Source organism: Nilaparvata lugens, chromosome 2 (assembly GCF_014356525.2).
Source record: "Nilaparvata lugens isolate BPH chromosome 2, ASM1435652v1, whole genome shotgun sequence".
NCBI lineage: Eukaryota > Metazoa > Arthropoda > Insecta > Hemiptera > Delphacidae > Nilaparvata > Nilaparvata lugens.
This window is the reverse complement of record NC_052505.1, coordinates 21,054,012-21,076,123: the sequence shown is the minus strand read 5'-3', so window position 1 is coordinate 21,076,123 and position 22,112 is coordinate 21,054,012. Positions and strand designations below refer to the sequence as shown.

Below are 22,112 nucleotides of genomic sequence, written 5' to 3'. Positions count from 1 at the left end.
TATTCAATAGAAGAAAGAGTACTTTTGAAAAATATAATAAATAAAATATAACGGTTCTTTTAACTGATGTTAAAAACACTGAGTCAGCATATTGTCATTCCAAAGCAAAAACCTAACCCCCTAACCTCCCCTTTTACATTTGAAACATTAATAAAAATAACTCTTGGTAAAAACCTCTAATCCCTTCCAGCATATTGCAATTTCAAAGCAAAATCCTAACCCCCTAACCTATCTTTCCACCTTTGAAATATCGACAAGCATAATTCTACCTGGACCCCAGCCCTTCCTTGCATATTTAAATTTCAAAGCAAAAACCTAACCTAACCCTATGGAACATTATTAAATATAACCTAAAAAACCTAACCACAAACCCCTAACCCTTCTACATTTAATAATCTAGATTTCAAAGCAAAATCCTAATCCCCTAACCTATCCTTCCACCTTTGAAACATCAAAAAACATAACTCTACCTGGACTCTAGCCCCTACTAGCATATTTCAATTTTAAAGCAAATACCTAACCTATCCTAATAAAACATCATTAAATATAACCTAAATAAAACCTAACCGCTAACCCTTCCACATTTAATACTTTGGATTTATTCGTCATCTTTAGAGCAAAACATAAACAGTGGTTCATTTCATGAACATGTTTACAAACATGTGGTTCAAAGAAAAATCCTAACCCTCTAACATACCCTTTCACCTTTGAAACATCAAAAAACATAACTCCACCTGGACCCTAGCCCCTTCAAGCATATTGCAATTTCAAAGCAAAAACCTAACCCATCCTAATGAAACATAATAAATATAACCTAAGTAAAACCTAACCCCTAACCCTTTCACATTTAATACTTTAGATTTATTCGTCATCTTATTGCAAATCACATTCTACCATTATAACGTGTACCTCACTATAGATACTCAAAGAATACTTTTGAATAACTATGTGATAGCTGTGACTGTTGCTGGCCGTTACTCTGTATCTGGGACAAAGAGAACCTGCTATCTATCCTGAGCCTGAGTCAACGACAATCGACAAATAAAAAATTCTATCTTGACCTTACATAGCACCTTACTGCGCATGCGCAGACTACGTTTTCATTTCATCCGCTCTTTGATTGTAGCGTTCTTTGTGATGACGATTACTGTGCACTGATTAAACATTTCAAATTTTTATAATATCAATATTATTACCATCTAAAAACCAAAACATGCAAAATTTTAAGTTAGTCAGTTGAGTAGTTCAGACGTGATGATTCGTCATTCGTGAATTTCCTATTTTGTAGCCTACATGTATAAGCCAAAAATTCTTTCCTTGATTAAAGCCAATATAAAATTTTTTTAATAAAAGGGTACTACAAGCTTTATATTGTTTTACAATATATAATTGAAGTTATTCTCTCCTTTATTATTTCATAGATTATTTTAAGCAGAGATGAACATTTAATATTACATCAGATAATATGCTACTGGCATTAGCTATCCCTCTATAGGAGTCAAGACTTATAGTGACAGGCTGTGGTGAAGGTATATTATAGTGACAAGGTATAGAATCGGCATCGCTGCTTTCCTATCTTTCTCCACTGGCATTTTTACAAGGATCTCACTATACTTTGACGTCAGAATATGTTTAAACAGTTTTGAAACTAGTGACGTCATCCCAGATAGATATGCTCCTTTTGCCGTGACTATAGCTACACAGTTTATAAGTCATTGATGCATAATCACTCTGTATTTAAATATTCAGTTACTGGTAGTTTCGCGATTGCACAATGTGAATGTGTTATCAGTTATGTCAGATAAGTTTGCATAGTGCTCTACTGAAAATGGTTATCAAAACGATCATAAATCACTTATCGTAGTCTTGTTGTGCACATGAAATATATTTTCTATATTTAACCTAGTCGCCTTGTTTCTTTTCAAATTATAGGAAACTTACTATTTATAATTATTTGAGAAGTTAATGTTTTCATAATAAATACCGTACACGGATTGTACCGTAGTTCGATACAGTAGCAACAACCGGTAGTTCAATTTTTCTATTAATTATTTTATATAAATAATACATAAACTTTTGCTGCAATTTTCATAAGGAGGATAAATAATAATACATTAGCCAAGTTGCTGACTCCATCCGTTTAGAAATGAAAGAACCAAATGTTTTATATGGACCACCGCTACAAACGATATTCCCGAATCGAAAAGCTAATGAATCGTTGTCCACGTTGATGTACAATAGACTTCGAGAACATGGGACTAAAGTATCTCAGGTTAGTAGCCTAATTGCTTTATTTATATAATAATTATCAACTTTAAATACATGGAGAACATTCATCAACAATTTGAAAAAAATGGAGTAGAAATATCACCCGGTCCTGAAGATTTCTCTCGGACTGCTCCTGTGTTTTGGGTGGACACGTTGAGTCGTCCTCCCGGCTGCCAAAAACGAGACTCTTCAAATTTTAAAAGATAAATTTTAATTATTTTTTTGTGTGAGAATACAGGTTTGAAATGATCAAAGACAAAATTAATTTGAAAAAATGGAGTAATTAAAAACACTGTTTTAACAGAAAAAAATCTGTTTGAAACAGAAATTGATAAGCATATTAAAATTGAATAACTTCTAATATTTTGGTATAATTTTAAGTAGGTGGGCTATATCAGAAGATATGTATAATAATCGTTTCAAATATTTAGTGAACGCGCAGACAGTCTATAAGGATCGTTTTATATTATTTATTAAATAGATAGTCTTTTCCTAATTAAATTTTCTTTAGGTCTCCCTCGTCAAGCATGGTCTATTTTGTCACATGGACCCCCCATTAATCATGAAATCAAAAAGTGCTCCTCCTGCCAGCAACTAATTGTTATTTATTAATTTTCTATTTCACAGTATCAAAAACAAAATTTCGTTTTTTTCAAGCGTTTAAAGTTCTGGCTAAGACATTGACGTATATTCATTATTGGAGAATTATCGAGCTTAAAACTTTCTCAAAATTTGGCCATCGTTTTTTTTTTTTGACAGACAGAAAAATATTTATTCAAATAAATACAATTATTATGTAAACGTTTTTAAGAATTGTTTAAAATGTTTGTCTATAAATCTGGGTGTTTAGTATTACAATAATGCATTTTTTTTTAATTGAGTATGTAAGGAAAAAATTAATACGGTACGAATTATTTTCAAAATTGATGATTGTGATTATTCCTTTTCAAATAGGCCCATATTTTTATCTTAGTGATTACTCATTTGTATGGTATATTCATTATATTTTGTATTATTTCATAATTATTATTTGAAAAATAAACAATGCTTGCTTTTATTTTAAGGTAATGCTTTTGTTAAACTCTAAAGTATTCTAAACATTCTTTCAAACTTGGACAGGATTTTTGTTTTCTATTTAATCCATATTCAATCATTTTATCATCAATCTCATCACTTACCGTACATTAATTTATAGTATCTATATATTATTTTAATCATTCAATCAAGTTTTATTCCAATCAACACAATACAATATACAAAAAAGAAATCAAAACACAAAAAAATCACAACCAAAAATAAATTTCCAATGAAATGAAAAACAGGCTTCATGGCGGTGTGTGCTGAAAAGAAAGAAAGGAGGAAAAATATCTAGCCAACTATGGTTTCCCATGTAATAAGTAGGTAGACGGTATAAAAGTAAGGAAAGAAGGGTGAAGAGGAGAAGAAAAAGGGAAGTATTGGAGAAGAAAGTTAGGAAAAAGGAGAAAAAAATGTGAAAAAATTGTAAGCGAGTCCACTTTTAGCAAATTTATCTAAAAGAATTGGCCTTGCAAACAGTAGTTTGAGCAGAAATATCGAGATTCATACGTCGATATGGAAGAAAAGTTACTGTATATCCAGGTTTTTATTTCTAGCTTAATTTTTCTACTAATCTTAGAGTCTATGAGGAAGTGGTACGGAATAAGGTTTATTATTTTAGTGCCTATATAGATCAACTGTTTCCTTAAACATTCAATATTGGTGTGATATGTGACATATCTATTTGCAGTAGGCCTTAAATGGTAATTATTTACAATTGAATTTGAAGTGCGAGGAAAGAGGGATTAATATTTTATTAAGTATTCAATTACGGTTTTAATATATAATTGTCGTATTGTCATTACCTCAAAGCCACTAAAAACCATCTCGGTAGGGTACAATCTAGGTCTGTTTAGAATAATTTAAGTTAAATTTGTATATCAAATAAATGTTCTTAACCGAAGTTTACACATTGAAGTGAAAGTTTATTCACCAATGAGTGAGAGAGTGATTGAGTCAGTGCCTTTTCACTTTTGTTTATTTAGATCTTCCAAATTTCTTCATTGAGTTTGTATTTTGATAAGTAAGTTATGCATAGATAGGGTATTGGAATGTAGATAAGGCGTGCCCATAACAATAATGATCCATTATCCGATAGTCCAGATATTATGATTTGGAAACAATAATAACCAACCATTACGGTATTTCTAGCATACCTACAGCTGTTGGAGTAATTGTGAGGAATTGTTATCTTTGGTATCTGAAGTAGATGCCTTGAAATAATTAAAAACTTTTTGATTCAGATCGATGCTGTTACTGGACGAAATCAAACGTTTGAGGATATTTTGAATTCATCGTGTATTCTAGCATCCAGTTTGAAGAGCAGAGGATTGATTGCTGGAGATGTTTTGAGTATTTGCAGTGAAAATAGGTTGGAATTCACAATCCCGTTAGTGGCTGCTCTGTATATTGGGGTTGTATTTGCACCTCTCAATCCTGCCTATACTACAGGTATTACCTTCTATTACTCAACTTATTGATGTTGTTGCTAAACATAGATCAAATATAGTAAATAATAATAATAATATAATAATAATAATAATAATAATAGTATTTTTTTATTCAAATTTCTTTCACATTACATGAATAATAGGTTTTACAAATTGAATTAATCATTATACATAATATATGATCTTATATCTATCATATATGAAGTGAGAATCTATTAAAATTTCCTATTATAATTTTGTGGCTACACCATGAAGCTAATTTTAGCTTATATTGGGGCATTGTACATACTCAGAGATATTTTTGCAAGATTTGAATTTATAGATGGAAATGTTTTAGGAAATACAAATTTGTAGATGCGTTTATTTCGTGGTAATAATCTAAGAATGATATTTTCATCTATTGAATTGTTGATTAGTAATTTTTTTATTTCTATTTTTACTTGTCTGTAAGTGTCTAGATGTTGTAGATGATTCGGTAGACTATTGAGAATGCACGGTACAAAATATTCTGGTACAGCTTTTCCTATTTCAGTAATGACTGTTGTTCTATATTTATCAGTCAACAAACTCAATAGTAAAGTGCGCTTACTTGACTTGGGTCCGTAAGCTAAGCACTCTAAAGACCAACCATCTGGTTGTGAAGAAGCATACCGGTACCAGCAGAATAATAATAATAATAATAATAATAATAATAATAATATTGAGTGACCTGGCTGGCTCAGGTCTGGTGTCAGAGTTTTCAGGTTGCAACTGATAAATTTCAGGGCCTCTGACATTACATAATGACTTTTATTAGGCAGATGGGACCGACGACTTGATTGTATAGTGAGGTGCACCTTATAATAACAATGGAGAAATATAGGAGAACATAGCGTTACCGATTCTCTGCCTTTCCACTGCCTTCTATAGAAGATAGCTGATTCCTGTACACTGTACAGTTTTTATGATGGAATTTTGAATGTTCAGTATTTCTGATGGAATATTAACTGTTCATTCTTGTTAAAAATAATCAATTATATTTTATTCGTCAAAAAATATATTTTTTAATGATGAAATGATTGATGATTTCATAGATGGGATATTGATAGTAAGGGCTGAAAGCCTGTTTTTCAATTTCCAATCATTTTAATATGTGTTTTAGTCTTTGTTGAACAAATAAATAAATATTTTGTTAATTCATATATGATATCTCTATTGTTGAAAACGATTTGGCAACGTTGTGGAGCTAGAGAGAAGAATAGCACTATCTGCTTTGTCGAATAATAGACAAGGATAGCAACACAAATGTTAATGAAATAATACCATTATAACGTGGACGCCACTATAGTAATCATGACGTGTTGAAAACCTCTTCATCTAGAAAACCTTTGGTTTCTGGAGGATACCCTACATTAAAACTTCTAAGCAAACAATAATAATGAAAACACATATTGAAATTGTTAACCACTTTTTATCATTATAAAATAATAAAATATACACATAACCTGGTCTCGTGGCTTAGCTGAAGATGAAGCTGAAGATTTGGCTGGTAAAAACCAATGTATATCATAATATTTTATAATAATGGAAAGTGGTTGACAATTTCAATTTGTGTTTTCATCATGGAAAAGTGCCACAACATCACTCACAACACAACTGTAAAAACAAACAATAATAATTGTCTTATATATTGTATTTTTACATTTTTTCTCTTGTAGGCATATTCCACAGTCACTCAGCTTCTTTTAAGCATACAATTGTCTTGTATTATATATTGCATTTTTACATTTTGATGTTGTATTTCACAGTTACTTTCATCATGCCTCTTCTTTTCCAGATGAGATAATACATGCGCTAACAATATCGAAACCAAAAATAATTTTCTGCTCAGCCAGAGTTCTGAGTTCAATCTGCGAAGCCGTCAGGAAATGCACATTTGTATCGGAGATCATACTATTCGATCAGAATGAAGAGTCGCTTCCCTGCAAAGTTACCTTCTACTCTAAGCTGTTGGAGTCAGCGCCGCAAGCAGCTGATTCAGCTGTTTTTGAGGCCATGCAGTTCGATTACAGAAAGCAGACAGCTGTTGTATTGTGCTCCAGTGGAACTACCGGTCTGCCCAAGGGTGTAATGCTATCTCATGCTAATTTGGAAGCTTTTGTTGTGGCTGGCGGGTGAGAAATTTTATCACAACTTTTATCACTGTCATCACTATACGTAAGGTAACCAGATTTTGAGGTACTGATAACGGGACGGGCAGGGGGTGGTGGTTTTGTTTGTTTTGCTCATTTATACAGAATACTTCGATGAGGTAGCCACAAAATTATAATGATAGAAATTTGAAATCTTCCTTCATTATTATCTCAGTAATAAAGCATTTCAGGACCCATATTTACTAAAACATTTTCCTTTATTTTGATGCAGGGAAACACCTCATCACCAAGTTTGTCGGTTTGTTTCAGAAATACTATGCATAGTTTTTTTTTTACCAAACAGTGTAAAAAACAAAATGAAAAGCCACATAAAGTCATTTACTTGAAATTTAATTAATGTGTACTTATGTATCAATACTTTTATGATGAATGAATCTTCTTTAAAATGTCAGGTCTTTAATTAGAATATAATGAGAAATTAGAATATAATCAGAAATTAGAATATATAGTATTCAAAATGTAAAACTTGTAAGGTCAAAAATAACTCTAAAATGCTAAAACGGGACTGATAAGCGTCAACGGGACAAGTCTCCAAGAAACGGAGGAAGTCTCCTCCCGTTTAAAACGGGTCGCCTGGTCACCTTAACTATACGGTATGTTTCAAATGTTTTGGTCAGTGTTAGGTCTCTATCAACAAATAGCTTTTTACAAAAAAAAGTTGTCAATTATGCTGTTCTCAAATGTACAGCAAGTTCTCAAACTCTTGTCCTTGTCGGCGTGGACTAATATAATGAGGTCCACGGTTTAATGGCAGATTTCATGAACATTGGTGTTGCTATCCTTGTCTGTCATTCAACAAAGCGGGTGGCGCTATCCTTTTCTATCTCCACAATGTTTCAAGTTCATTTTTAACAATAAATAGGTAAATAAATAAATAAAATTTAGGTGCTATCGTTCTCTGGCTCCGTAATAATGTTTCCAGATCATTATTAACAATATAGAAATATAATTATAAATTTAAATATAAATTATAAATATAATATACTCCAATGAAAATAAAACAAGTTTACAATATAGGCATCGTCAGTTTAACAATATTTTCGTTTTTAAAATAATTGAGTCAATTTGTGTTAGATTTATAAACTCATTACAATTTAGATAGGTACTCATCTTTGCATAAAATCATAGCCACCTCTATGGCTATGGTAAAATCCTCTAACCTTGAGCCATCCATCAATAGCTCTTTGAAAAATTTTCAGCGGCAACAATCTAATAAAAGGCAGCTTGCTATACAGTTTACATTGTAGATAATTGTGGCTTTTCAATGTTTTACCAAAGAGAAACAATAGCGTAAGTAGATATCCCATGGTGTAGGGCGTTTTTGTCGCAATTTTTACTGTTATCTCAAGCTGATTACTGTTTATTGTTGTCGAATTTTACTGTTTTGTTGGGGTGAGAGTGTATGAACGGCACAATATGAGACTACCAATGTCACACAGCTTCGAGGAGAAGAATTACATGAGCTAGCGGCTTGAGATAACAGTAAAATCTGCGACATGAACACCCTATACCATGGGATATCTACTTACGCTATTGTTTCTCTATGGTTTCACTTAGTCTAACACTCGGTGTTACCAAGTCATCTATGTCTGTATGAAATGTATGAACAGGATCATTGGAAGTGAACTAATTTAAATTTTCCTTCACATAAATCAAGTTTCGAAAAATTAATATACATATCAAAGTCATTATTTTTAGATTTGTAAAATAAGTTCTACAGGATACATAGTTTTTTACATTACAAATTGTTGTGATAGCTCGTTTTTGCCAAATGAAAGCTTTTTTGTAGCACTGGAATTTCCTCACAGACGTGCACCATCACATAAATGAACATGGAAAAGGCCAAAATATGTACGGTAGTGACTAATACCTCATTATTCACATAGTTTTTTAATTTCTCTTTTTGTGTAGTTGAGAAGTTGATATTGTGGTAATTATTCATATTGAATGAAAAAGACCAAGAAGCTATAAAAAAAAACACTGATTTATTGATAATTAGAAAGACCGGTTTCGGTTATTACACCATTGTTTATCAGAGATTGACAATGGTGTAATAACCGAAACCGGTCTTTCTAATCATCAATAAATCAGTGGTTTTTTGACAACTTCTTAGTCTTTTTCATTCAATTTTTTAATTTCCTCAAGATAAAAATGACTGAGATTATAAATTTGTTTGTTCCAACATGCCTCATAATTAGACGAATGATGAGAGTTGAGAGGACCTACAGTATTAAGTGGGTTTCGAACTGCCGGGAAGCTATAATATCAAACTAATAAATTTAATAATATTTCGAAGTTGGCAGTGGTCACCTTAAAACGGGAGTAGAAGGAATGTAAGCTAATCTAACTTATCTAAGCTATAAATCTTATCACCGCGACCTTAGAGCCAACCACTTCCTTTTAAAGTGAGGTCCACGTTATAATGACTATTTGATTAACATTGGTGTTGCTATCCTTGTCTATCATTCGACAAAGCAGATAGTGTTGAAGGTTATATTGGTGAAGAAATAAAGTATTACGATTATTTGAACATTATTACTGATTTTATTTTTACTTTAAAGTGAAACCAATACATTGAACTCAAACGTTTTACTTAAGGCATGTTACACACACTTCACAGAGACAGAGTACAGTACAGAGTAGTTTTGGCGCGCAGCTCAGTCACCAGTGCCTTGCCAATCACACATATTATTTTTAGTCTATTTCATTGTCAAACAACACGCCCCCTCAATGAAATAACCCAAAAAAAATTTATCAATCAAAAAACAAAGTAAGTTATAGGAAAATTAACATAGTTCAAAACATCTTAATTATTAAAAAATATTATTTCTAAACTTGACAAAAAGTTCCTTTCCCAAGGGTTTTGTGAAAATGTCAGCAATCTGATCTGAGGATTTTAAATACTCAACTTGAATAACACCTTCAGAAATTTTCTCTCTTACAAAATGATACCTTATATCTACATGTTTCATTTTTTTATGATGCTCAGGATTATGAGCTAGTTTGATAGCAGACTGATTGTCTTCAAACAACAAAATACAAGTTTTCTTATTTTCAACAACACAAAAATCAATTAAAATTCCTTTTATCCAACAAGCCTCGCTTGCAGCTTGGCTCAAAGCAACATACTCAGCTTCTGTGCTAGATAATGAAACACTCTGTTGCTTCTTGGTACACCAAGAAATAGTATTACCAAAAACCTTGAAGCAATAACCTGAGGTTGATCTTCTCTCTAAATCACCACCCCAGTTTGCATCTACATAGCCTACAATCATATCATCATTCAATTCTCTCTTATATACTAGCTCTAAATCTAAAGTACATTTTACATATCTCAATACACGTTTTAAATTTTTATACAACATTTCACTGGCACAACTTTGGAATCGACTCAAGAAAGATACAGTACAACACAAATCAGGTCTAGATCCTACAACAGCATACATAAGACAACCAATCAGTCTACGACATTTCTTTTCTATTTCCACAGACTCTGACTTATCTCTAGTCAATAATTCAAAGTTGAAATTTTTATCCATGGGAGTGTCCATTGGCTTACAATCCTGCATGTTGAACTTTTCCAATACATGTTTGAGATACTCCTTCTGACTAATAACAGTTACCCCCTTCTCAATATCTTGTTTGACATTAATTCCCAAGAAATTAGAAACTAAGCCCAAGTCTTTCATCTTGAAATTTTCTTGTAAGACTGATTTCAATTTTGAAACATCATTCTCATCTGAACCAAAAATAAGTAAGTCATCTACATACAATAATAGAAATACCTTTTTACCCTCCACAATTTTAGAATACAAGCAATAATCATTTTTAGACCTAGTAAAATTGTTCATTTTCATTACAGAATCAAATTTAGAATTCCAATCTTTTGGAGATTTCTTCAGACCATAAATTGACTTCTTAAGTTTACAAACCTTATTCCTAAATCCTTCTACTCCCTCTGGTAATGACATATAAACGTCTTCTTTGATATCACCATTAAGGAAAGCATTTTTCACATCCATCTGATATACAGGAAACCCTAATTTATTTGCAACACTCATGAAAATCCGAAAAGTTGGCAATTTGGCCACAGGGGCATAAATGTCATTTAAATCTATGCTATCCTTTTGTTGAAACCCCCTAGCAACTAATCTAGCCTTGTACTGAATGTTACCCTTCTCATCATTTTTAATTTTAAATACCCATTTGCTATCAATAATTTCTTTGTTTTCTGGTACAGTATCTACCTCTGTCCAAGTATTATTCTCTTTCAAAGCATTTAGTTCAGTTTTTACTGCCTCCAACCACTTTACAGAATTGTTTGATTTCATAGCTTCAGAAAATGTAAGAGGCTCATCTAATTGTAGACTAAGATAACTGGTTTCATAGTCTTTCAACCACACTGGTTTTTTAATCACTCTTTTCTCTCTCCCTCTTATTTCATTATTTTCATCCATCATTTCTTCTCCACTTTCTTCATTTACTTCTACTTCATTGATTTCATCTTCAATATCATTTGTTTCAATCTCAATACCCTCAGCTTCACTTGTATCAGTTTCTTCTACTTCATTATTTTCAATTTCTTCAACTTCATTTATTTCAGTTTCTTGTACTCCATCATTTTCAATTTCTTCAAATACATTGTTTGGATCATTACTTTTTGCAATTCCCTCAATGTCAAAGCCTTGATTTATCTTGAATACTTTGGGGTCAGAATACTTTTCACCTTGGTTAGATTGCTCAACATTTGAAAAAATTACATCCCTAGAAACAATTATTTTCCTCTTATCAGCATCCCACAACCGATAACCATTTTGCAAATATCCTACAAACGTTAGCTTCTTGGTTCTACTGTCAAGTTTCTTAAGATTACCTGCAACATGACTGTATGCTATACTTCCAAAAATCTGTAGTCTTGATAGATCTGGTTTTTTACCGTACCACTTTTCAGCTGGAGTACAATCAAGAGTACATGTTGGGCTTCTATTAACAATATAAGCTGCTGTCCTTACAGCCTCACCCCACATTTCCTTTTTCAATCCTGAATCAAACAAAAGTGCCCTAACCTTTTCTAGCAATGTCCTATTGATTCTTTCTGCCTTTCCATTTAATTCTGGAGTGTATGGAATGGTGAAATCCATGAAAATCCCTCTATTTTGACACCAATCCTTGATTTTATTACTAGAATATTCCCCACCATTATCACACCGAAATTTTGAAATTTTAGAATGCCATTTTGCCTCTACTTCAGCTACAAATTGTTTCATTATATCAAATACCTCACTTTTATTTTGAATAAGAAATACCATGACAAAATGTGTGAAATCATCTAGAAAAGTAACCATGTATCTTTTATTGTCCCAACTTACCGGGGTAATAGGCCCACAAACATCAGTATGTACTATTTCAAGGGGTCTTGTTGCCCTTTCCCTGACTGTTTTAAAAGGTTGCCTTGTTTGGCGAGCAGACAAGCATATTTCACATGGGTTTTTGGAAAAGTCATCAATTTTAGTTTTAATATTCATTCCCTCACTAAGATTTATGAGCTTTTTCATGTTATCTACACCAAGGTGGCCTAGCTTCCTATGCCATAATTCTACTTCATTAGACTCATTAGACTTGGGTGAAATAGTGCTAGTCATTACATGATGGACTGAATTTGAATTATGCATTTTCAAGTCAACTTCAAACAAACCATTCGAATTTTTTATGCCTTCCATAATGACTTCATTGTCTTTCAACACCTCAACCCTATTTCCACTAAATAAGACCTTACCATCGTTCTCAGTGATAGCACTTACAGATAACAAATTTTTAGAAAGTTCTGGAACATATAAAACATTATTTAAGTTGCATTTGTCTGATTTGATGTTTCCTACCTCAAGAGCAAACATTGATTCATTTTCCTTGGCTACTCCTACTTTACAACTAATTGGAATGGAACTATCAAATAGTGATTTAGATTTTACCATATGTGAAGTAGACCCTGAGTCAATTACGAAAGTGTCATAGTATTTTACATTAGAATTAGTAGTTAAAAAGGATACTTGGTTCTTCTTCTTATCATTCTGTTTTTTACAAAAGTAACAGTCTTTGTCTTCATGATTATTCTTCTTGCAAATACTACAGAATAGACCACTTTTCTGTTTCATTTTATTTCTGCATTCACGGGAAATATGTCCATAATTTTTGCATCTGTAGCACTGGATTTCCGATGTTTTGAATACCACTGGTTGCACAGAATCACCTTTATCAGTAGATAGTCTGCGTTCTTCATTCACCAACCGGGAGGTTAGGTTTGTGAGATTTCTGTCACAAATTGCGGTTGCTTCCCACGAAGTTTGAAAGTGGGTGTATTTCCTGGGCAGGGAGCTGAATATTTTGCCAATAACCATCTCGTCATCGATTTCGTGTCTAACAGATTTCAATTTATGGGTCAAATTTTCCAGACGGCTGATGAAACTAGCAATGTCTTCATTAGCCTCTAGTGTAAAATTGAAAAAGTCCTGCATTAGAGAAAATTTCTGTTGTTTTTCATCACGTTCGTAGATTTGACACAGTTTTTTAAACATTTCACATGAAGTTTCACAGTTCAAAATGTGATTCAAAGGTTTTGAGTCAATTGTAGTTATTATTATTTTCTTGGCTTTAGCGTCCTTCAAATTGAAAATAGAAAGTTCTTTTTCTCTACTAGGGTCGTTTGGTTTTAATTCTTTTCCATTAACAATATCACTAAGTTCTTGAGAGTCGAACAAAATTTTAATTTTAAATTTCCACATTTGAAAGTCTTCATCGTTGGATAGCTTTCCAACCATACCCAAGTCCGAATCACTGGAACCAGCCATTTTTACTTTGAACTCGATTGCCTTACCTGATTTTACTTTTGGGTATTTTACTTTTACTTTTAATGTTTTTACTAGAGTTCAATCACTTCACCGGTATTACTATTTTAGAGTTGAATCTCCGAACTTCCATTGTCTTGCACGAGAGTATTTAGGTTAAAAAAGTTTTTTTACTTGCACACGAAAGATTCAGCCTGGGCCCATAACCTGTTGAAGGTTATATCGGTGAAGAAATAAAGTATTACGATTATTTGATTATTTGAACATTATTACTGATTTTATTTTTACTTTAAAGTCAAACCAATACATTGAACTCAAACGTTTTACTTAAGGCATGTTACACACACTTCACAGAGACAGAGTACAGTACAGAGTAGTTTTGGCGCGCAGCTCAGTCACCAGTGCCTTGCCAATCACACATATTATTTTTAGTCTATTTCATTGTCAAACAACAGATAGCACTATCCTTTTCTAGCTCCGCAACGTTAGCACATAGTTTTTAACAATGTAGATATATAATTATCAATCAACGAAATATTTTATATTAATTACAGTTGGAAATTACTGAGATATTGCATCGAGCTGTTTACTGTACCCTGTTCTCAATATTTGCAGTAGCAGAAGTTTTCGGGGTGATTTACAGCATTTAATTTCGATTTTCGTTTAATAATAATTACCTATCTTAATTATTAAAAATGTGAGTTATTGTTTAATCATTGAAAAATATATTTTCTTGACAAATGGAATTTAATTGATTACTACAAACAAGGATGAACGGTTAATTGACCGAGCGAAGTGAGGTCTAAGATTCAAGTCGACGGTTTGGCATTTCTCTTAATGTTTAAATGTTGAAATGTTTAAATGTTCAAATGTTTAAATGTTTAAATATTTGAATGTTCAACTGTTTGAATGTTTAAATGTTTAAACTTTTAAATGTTTAAATGTTTGAATGTTTGAATGTTTAAATGTTTAAATGTTAAATGTTTAAATGTTTAAATGTTTAAATGTTTAATGTTTAAATGTTAAATGTTTAAATGTTTAAATGTTTAAATGTTTAAATGTTTAAATGTTTAAATGTTTAAATGTTTAAATGTTTAAATGTTTAAATGTTTAAATGTTTAATTGTTTAAATGTTTAAATGTTTAAATGTTTAAATGTTTAAAAGTTTAAATGTTTAAATGTTTAAATGTTTAAATGTTTAAATGTTTAAATGTTTAAATGTTTAAATGTTTAAATGTTTAAATGTTTAAATGTTTAAATGTTTAAATGTTTTAAATGTTTAAATGTTAAATGTTTAAATGTTTAAATGTTTAAATGTTTAAATGTTTAAATGTTTAAATGTTTAAATGTTTAAATGTTTAAATGTTTAAATGTTTAAATGTTTAAATGTTTAAATGTTTAAATGTTTAAATGTTTAAATGTTTAAATGTTTAAATGTTTGAATGTTTAAAAGTTTAAATTTTTTAATGTTTATATGTTGCGCATTTACGGCGAAATGCGGTAATAGATTTTCATGAAATTTTACAGGTATGTTCCTTTTCTAATTGTGCGTCGACGTATATACAAGGTTTTTTGGAAATTCTGCATTTCAAGGATAATATAAAATGAAAAAGTAGCCTCCTTCATAAGCCAATATTAGAGTAAAAATCAGACAATAGAATTATTCATCATAAATCAGCTGACAAGTGATTACACAGATGTGTGGAGAAGCCAGTCTATTGCTGTATTTCCTTAAGGTCTATAGTTTGTTGAATGATAGACAAGGATAGCAATACCATTGCTAATCAAACAATACCATTATAACGTGGACCTCACTACAGCCAATATTACTATTTTTTACTACAATTATTTCTAATCTATTTGTTTTTCATAGGAATCCGCGGCAACTAAGCCTCACATCCGATGATAGAATCCTGGGATTGTTGCCCTTTTTCCACGGCTATGGATACGGAATGATTCTTAATTGTATCCTGTTGGGACCAACATGTGTAATTCTACCAAAATTCGAAGAAAATCTTTTCCTTTCAACCATAGAGAAGTATAAGGTACACACTTTATTAACGAATGAAATATATTTGTGATTATTTAATATTATTATCGTTATTAATACCATAAATATCGGTAATAAGAGTAATATTCAGCCATAGAGAAGTATAAGGTAGGTACAGTTTTGATTAACGAATGAAATGTATTTGTGATCATTTAATATCATTATCGTTATTAATAGGTAGGTACCATAAATAATATCGGTACCGTAATAAGAGTATATTCAGCCATAGAGAAGTATAAGGTACAGTTTTGATAACTAAATTTTGATACAGTTAACTACAGTTTGGATACAGGAATGATTCCTAATTGTATCCTGTTGGGACCAACGTGTGTAATTCTACCAAAATTCGAAGAAAATCTTTTCCTTTCAACCATAGAAAAGTATAAGGTACGGCAGTTTTGATTTACGAATGAAATGTATTTGTGATCATTTAATATTATTATCGTAATTAATACCATAAATATCATTACCGTAACCTTAATAAGAGTATATTCAGCCATAGAGAAGTATAAGGTACAGTTTTGATTATCGAATGAAATGTATTTGTGAACATTTAATATTATTATCGTTATTAATACCATAAATATCGGTAATAAGAGTATATTCAGCCATAGAGAAGTATAAGGTACAGTTTTGATTATCGAATGAAATGTATTTGTGATCATTTAATATCATTATCGTTATTATTATTATTATTATTATGTTTGTTTCTGTCCATAATGTGAACCACATTGGATGGGCACAGATAGACAAGTCATTAAAAATGAAAGAATAAGCATGCACTCAAGGCAAGAGCAGGCATCAAGTAAAATACCGCTCCAAAGCAGCACTTTCACAACTGAAAAACTCATTCTGCGCATAAAACGGGTGATCCTCAAGGAACAGCCTCAACTTTCTCCTCAGGCTTGCCAGTGGCAGAGTCCCCGCTGTAATGGGTAGCTTGTTGATGATCTTTCCCACCATGTAAGCCGAACTAACCTGAGTTCTTCCAAGCCTGCAATACGGGAGGTCGAGCCTATTCCTATTACGGGTATTATGCCCATAGACATCACCCCTTGTAGGCAGGACACCCACCTCCCCAACTGCCCCAATCACAGACCTGAAAATGAAGAGGCCAACCACAGTCAAAATACGCTGCTTAACAAAGCGTGGCCTACAAGGGGCTAGGTATCCAGCACCACACAGAATTCTCACAGCCTTTTTTTGTAGCAGCAAGACAGCCCCCACCTCAGCAGCTCCACCCCAGAGTGTGATGCCATATGACATCACACTGTGGGAGAACGCATGGTAGCTCATACGGAGATATGCCTCGGGAACACAGCTCTTCAGGCTCCTCAGCAGAAACAGGACTCTGTTCAACCTGCAGCAGACACTCTGTATATGCTCCCTCCAAGAAAGTTTCCTAACAAGATGGAAGCCCAAGAGCTTTACAGGAGGGAACTCATACTGCATCCCATTCCTAAGGCTGAAGACAATGGTTTGTGTCTTTTCACTGTTTAAGGCAAACCGGTTAGCAGCAAACCAGTCGGCAGCCGCCCCTCTGGATGCATACATCAAGTCCTGGACCTCATGCATATTCCTGCCGACATCCATGATAGAGGTGTCATCGGCGTAGCATACAACCATCCTATGATCTGAAAGGGCAACATCATTGATCATAATCAGAAACCGAAGGGGTCCCAGCACAGATCCCATCGATATTAATACCATAAATATTGGTACCGTAATAAGAGTATATTCAGCCATAGAGAAGTATAAGGTACAGTTTTGATTAACGAATGAAATGTATTTGTGATCATTTAATATTATTATCGTTATTAATACCATAAATATCGGTAATAAGAGTATATTCAGCCATAGAGAAGTATAAGGTACAGTTTTGATTAACAAATGAAATATATTAGTGATTATTTAATATTATTATCGTTATTAATACCATAAATATCGGTAATAAGAGTAATATTCAGCCATAGAGAAGTATAAGGTACAGTTTTGATTAAGGAATGAAATGTATTTGTGATCATTTAATATTATTATCGTTATTAATACCATATATATCGGTAATAAGAGTATATTCAGCCATAGAGAAGTATAAGGTACAGTTTTGATTAACAAATGAAATGTATTTGTGATCATTTAATATGTGATCATTTAATATTATTATCGCTATTAATACCATAAATATCTATAATAAGAGTATATTCAGCCATAGAGAAGTATAAGGTACAGTTTTGATTATCGAATGAAATGTATTTGTGATCATTTAATATTATTATCGTTATTAATACCATAAATATCGGTAATAAGAGTATATTCAGCCATAGAGAAGTATAAGGAACAGTTTTGATTAACGAATGAAATGTATTTGTGATCATTTAATATTATTATCGTTATTAATACCATAAATATCTGTAATAAGAGTATATTCAGCCATAGAGAAGTATAAGGTACAGTTTTGATTATCGAATGAAATGTATTTGTGATCATTTAATATTATTATCGTTATTAATACCATAAATATCGGTAATAAGAGTATATTCAGCCATAGAGAAGTATAAGGTACAGTTTTGATTAACAAATGAAATATATTTGTGATTATTTAATATTATTATCATTATTAATACCATAAATATCGGTAATAAGAGTAATATTCAGCCATAGAGAAGTATAAGGTACAGTTTTGATTAACGAATGAAATGTATTTGTGATCATTTAATATTATTATCGTTATTAATACCATATACATCGGTAATAAGAGTATATTCAGCCATAGAGAAGTATAAGGTACAGTTTTGATTAACAAATGAAATATATTTGTGATTATTTAATATTATTATCGTTATTAATAGGTACCATAAATAATATCGGTACTGTAATAAGAGTAAATTCAGCCATAGAGAAGTAAAAGGTACAGTTTTGATTAACGAATGAAATGTATTTGTGATTATTTAATATTATTATCGTTATTAATACCATAAATATCGGTAATAAGAGTAATATTCAGCCATAGAGAAGTATAAGGTACACTTTTGATTAACAAATGAATATATTTGTGATTATTTAATATTATTATCGTTATTAATACCATAATATCGGTAATAAGAGTAATATTCAGCCATAGAGAAGTATAAGGTACACTTTTGATTAACGAATGAAATGTATTGTGATCATTTAATATATTATCGTTATTAATACCATAAATATCGGTAATAAGAGTAATATTCAGCCATAGAGAAGTATAAGGTACACTTTTGATTAACGAATGAAATGTATTTGTGATCATTTAATATTATTATCGTTATTAATACCATAAATATCGGTAATAAGAGTAATATTCAGCCATAGAGAAGTATAAGGTACACTTTTGATTAACGAATGAAATGTATTTGTGATCATTTAATATTATTATCGTTATTAATACCATAAATATCGGTAATAAGAGTATATTCAGCCATAGAGAAGTATAAGGTACACTTTTGATTAAGGAATGAAATGTATTTGTGATCATTTAATATTATTATCGTTATTAATACCATAAATATCGGTAATAAGAGTAATATTCAGCCATAGAGAAGTATAAGGTACACTTTTGATTAAGGAATGAAATGTATTTGTGATTATTTAATATTATTATCGTTATTAATACCGTACCATAAATATCGGTAATATGAGTATATTCTGCCATAGAGAAGTATAAGGTACAGACTTTATTAGCAAATCAAATCAAAACAAATAATTTCATCGACCAACATTAAAACAAACACAAATTACAATACCCATCCAAAAAAATCCAGATAACAAAATTACACATAAAAAAAAAAGTTGAAGTAGCGTAAGCTTTATAACTAGACATAAAAAACAGTTTCTGGTACAATCATAGTATATTTCGCACCTAGGGCCGAAAAAGTAATTGTTACTTCTTAAGGTGAAATGAAAACGATGTTGTCAGTTCCACATAATTGACCGAACGAAGTGAGGTCTAAGATTCAAGTCGACGATTTGGCATTTCTCTTAATGTTTAAATGTTGCGCATTTACGGCGAAACGCGGTAATAGATTTTCATGAAATTTGACAGGAATGTTCCTTTTTTAATTTCGCGTCGACGTATATACAAGGTTTTTGGAAATTTTGCATTTCAAGGATAATATAAAAGGAAAAAGGAGCCTCCTTCATACGCCAATATTAGAGTAAAAATCAGACTATAGAATATTATTCATCATAAATCAGCTGACAAGTGATTACACAGATGTGTGGAGAAGCCAGTCTATTGCTGTATTTCCATAAGGTCTATAGTTTCAATCAGGTGCTTGTGGATGAGAATACTGCGTGAGGTCTACTGTGTGTGTGTGTGTGTGGTGTGTGTGTGTGTGTGTGTGGTGTGTGTGTGTGTGTGTGTGTGTGTGTGTGTGGTGTGTGTGTGTGTGTGTTGTGTGTGTGTGTGTGTGTGTGTGTGTTGTGTGTGTGTGTGTGTGTGGTGTGGTGTGTGTGTGTGTGTGTGGTGTGTGTGGTGTGTGTGTGTGTGTGTGTGTGTGTGTGTGTGTGTGTGTGTGTGTGTGTGTGTGTGTGTGTGTGTATGTGCGTCTGTGTACACGATATCTCATCTCCCAATTAACGGAATGACTTGAAATTTGGAACTTAAGGTCCTTACACTATAAGGATTCGACACGAACAATTTCGATCAAATGCAATTCAAGATGGCAGATAAAATGGCGAAAATGTTGTCTAAAACAGGGTTTTTCGCGATTTTCTCGAAAACGTCTCCAACGATTTTGATCAAATTCATACCTAAAAAAGTCATTGATAAGCTCTATCAACTGCCACAAAGCCCATATCTGTAAGAATTTCTGGTGCACCGCACCATCTATGCAAAGTTTGATCTTAGATTCCCAATTATCAGGCTTCAGATTCAATTTAAACAAAAAATTTCGAGTGGAAAAGATTGAGCATAAAAATCTGTACAATTAATGTTCAGTAACATTTTCACCTAAAATTGAAAATAAGCTCGCAATTCGAGAAAATAAGATTATTCAATTGCAAACTGTTGGCAACTGTTGATTCTATTAAATCATTCACTAGGAAGAGATAGCAGACTTCGTGTGTCTGTAGCGCTATTGTCCTGTCACCAGCTGGCTCACATCTTAGAATAGTAGACTTGAGATGCGCGGGAACACTAGCGTTCAGTTGATTAATTTTCATAACGGCAAGGAAAGTTGTGTGAGTGCGCCACACCAGATTTTATTATGTTGTAGATATTTTTTGTTGTAATTTTGAACAAGTAGGTATAGGATACTTTGAGATACTTTAAGACCACTGAAGATAATGCCTTAGTGCATTGAAACTTAAGTTTGGCTCGAATAAATTATGTGGAACTGACAACATCGTTTCTATTTCACCTCAATATGAAGAAATACCACAATATCTCTGTTCATAGTGTAAATTTCAATTACTACTTGCTAAATTATATTATGTATAATATAATTCGCGTGCAAGTAGGAGCAAAAATTCTTGTAATAATTCATTCACACAACTTCCACTTACAATTAACAATAGCAATTAGAGCAATTTCAATTTATTTTTTCATACCTGGGGGAAAAATTAACCCAAAACTGTGAAGAAACTTTCAATTGCACCAGGCGATTGTGATAGTAGCCACTTAGAAATTTGCTTTTAGAAAGGAAGATAGTTTTTTAATTTGTCCAATACTAACAAATAGATTTGTGATTATTTAATATTTTTATTATCAATACCATAAATACCGTTATAAGTATATCAAATCACTAGCCGTCAGGCTCGCTTCACTCGCCATATCCGTCTAGCCAGGGGGCTCCGCCCCCTGGACCCCCGACTGGATCGTCCAAGAATGAGATCAGCAGGCTCGCTTCGCTCGCCTGCATTTTTATCATATGTTAGGACAATCCAGTCGGGGGTCCAGACTAAACGTCTGGCTAAACGGATATGGCGAGCGAAGCGAGCCTGACGGCTAGTAATATAATATCCCCAGCATTGAAGTAGCAGTGCCCAATCAATTTTTCCGCGATAAATGCATTTAAATCTTCAACTTGGTGCCAACCTAACAAAGTCAACTCAACTTAATGCCAACCTGACAAAATTATTAATTTAGTTGCCAGTTAACAACTGTTTCGAAGATGTAGGCCTACTCTATCTAGATTATAGTTCTATAGTAACATATGATATGGAAATTTCAATTATAATTAAGAGATTGGGAGAAGAA

At 32.2% G+C, this 22,112-nt stretch overlaps 1 protein-coding gene across 1 annotated transcript in view; it reads left to right on the top strand.

The window, feature by feature from the left end:
- Positions 1 to 1,707: 1,707 nt before the first annotated feature.
- The window catches only part of LOC111052550 (4-coumarate--CoA ligase 1), a 38,327-nt gene continuing 17,922 nt past the window's right edge, over positions 1,708 to 22,112 (top strand). The window contains exons 1-4 of the mRNA XM_039420763.1: positions 1,708 to 2,272; positions 4,590 to 4,797; positions 6,613 to 6,949; positions 15,704 to 15,875. Coding sequence (XP_039276697.1) covers positions 2,147 to 2,272; positions 4,590 to 4,797; positions 6,613 to 6,949; positions 15,704 to 15,875 — 843 coding nt within the window. The 5' untranslated portion in view covers positions 1,708 to 2,146. The remainder of the gene's footprint in view (positions 2,273 to 4,589; positions 4,798 to 6,612; positions 6,950 to 15,703; positions 15,876 to 22,112) is intronic.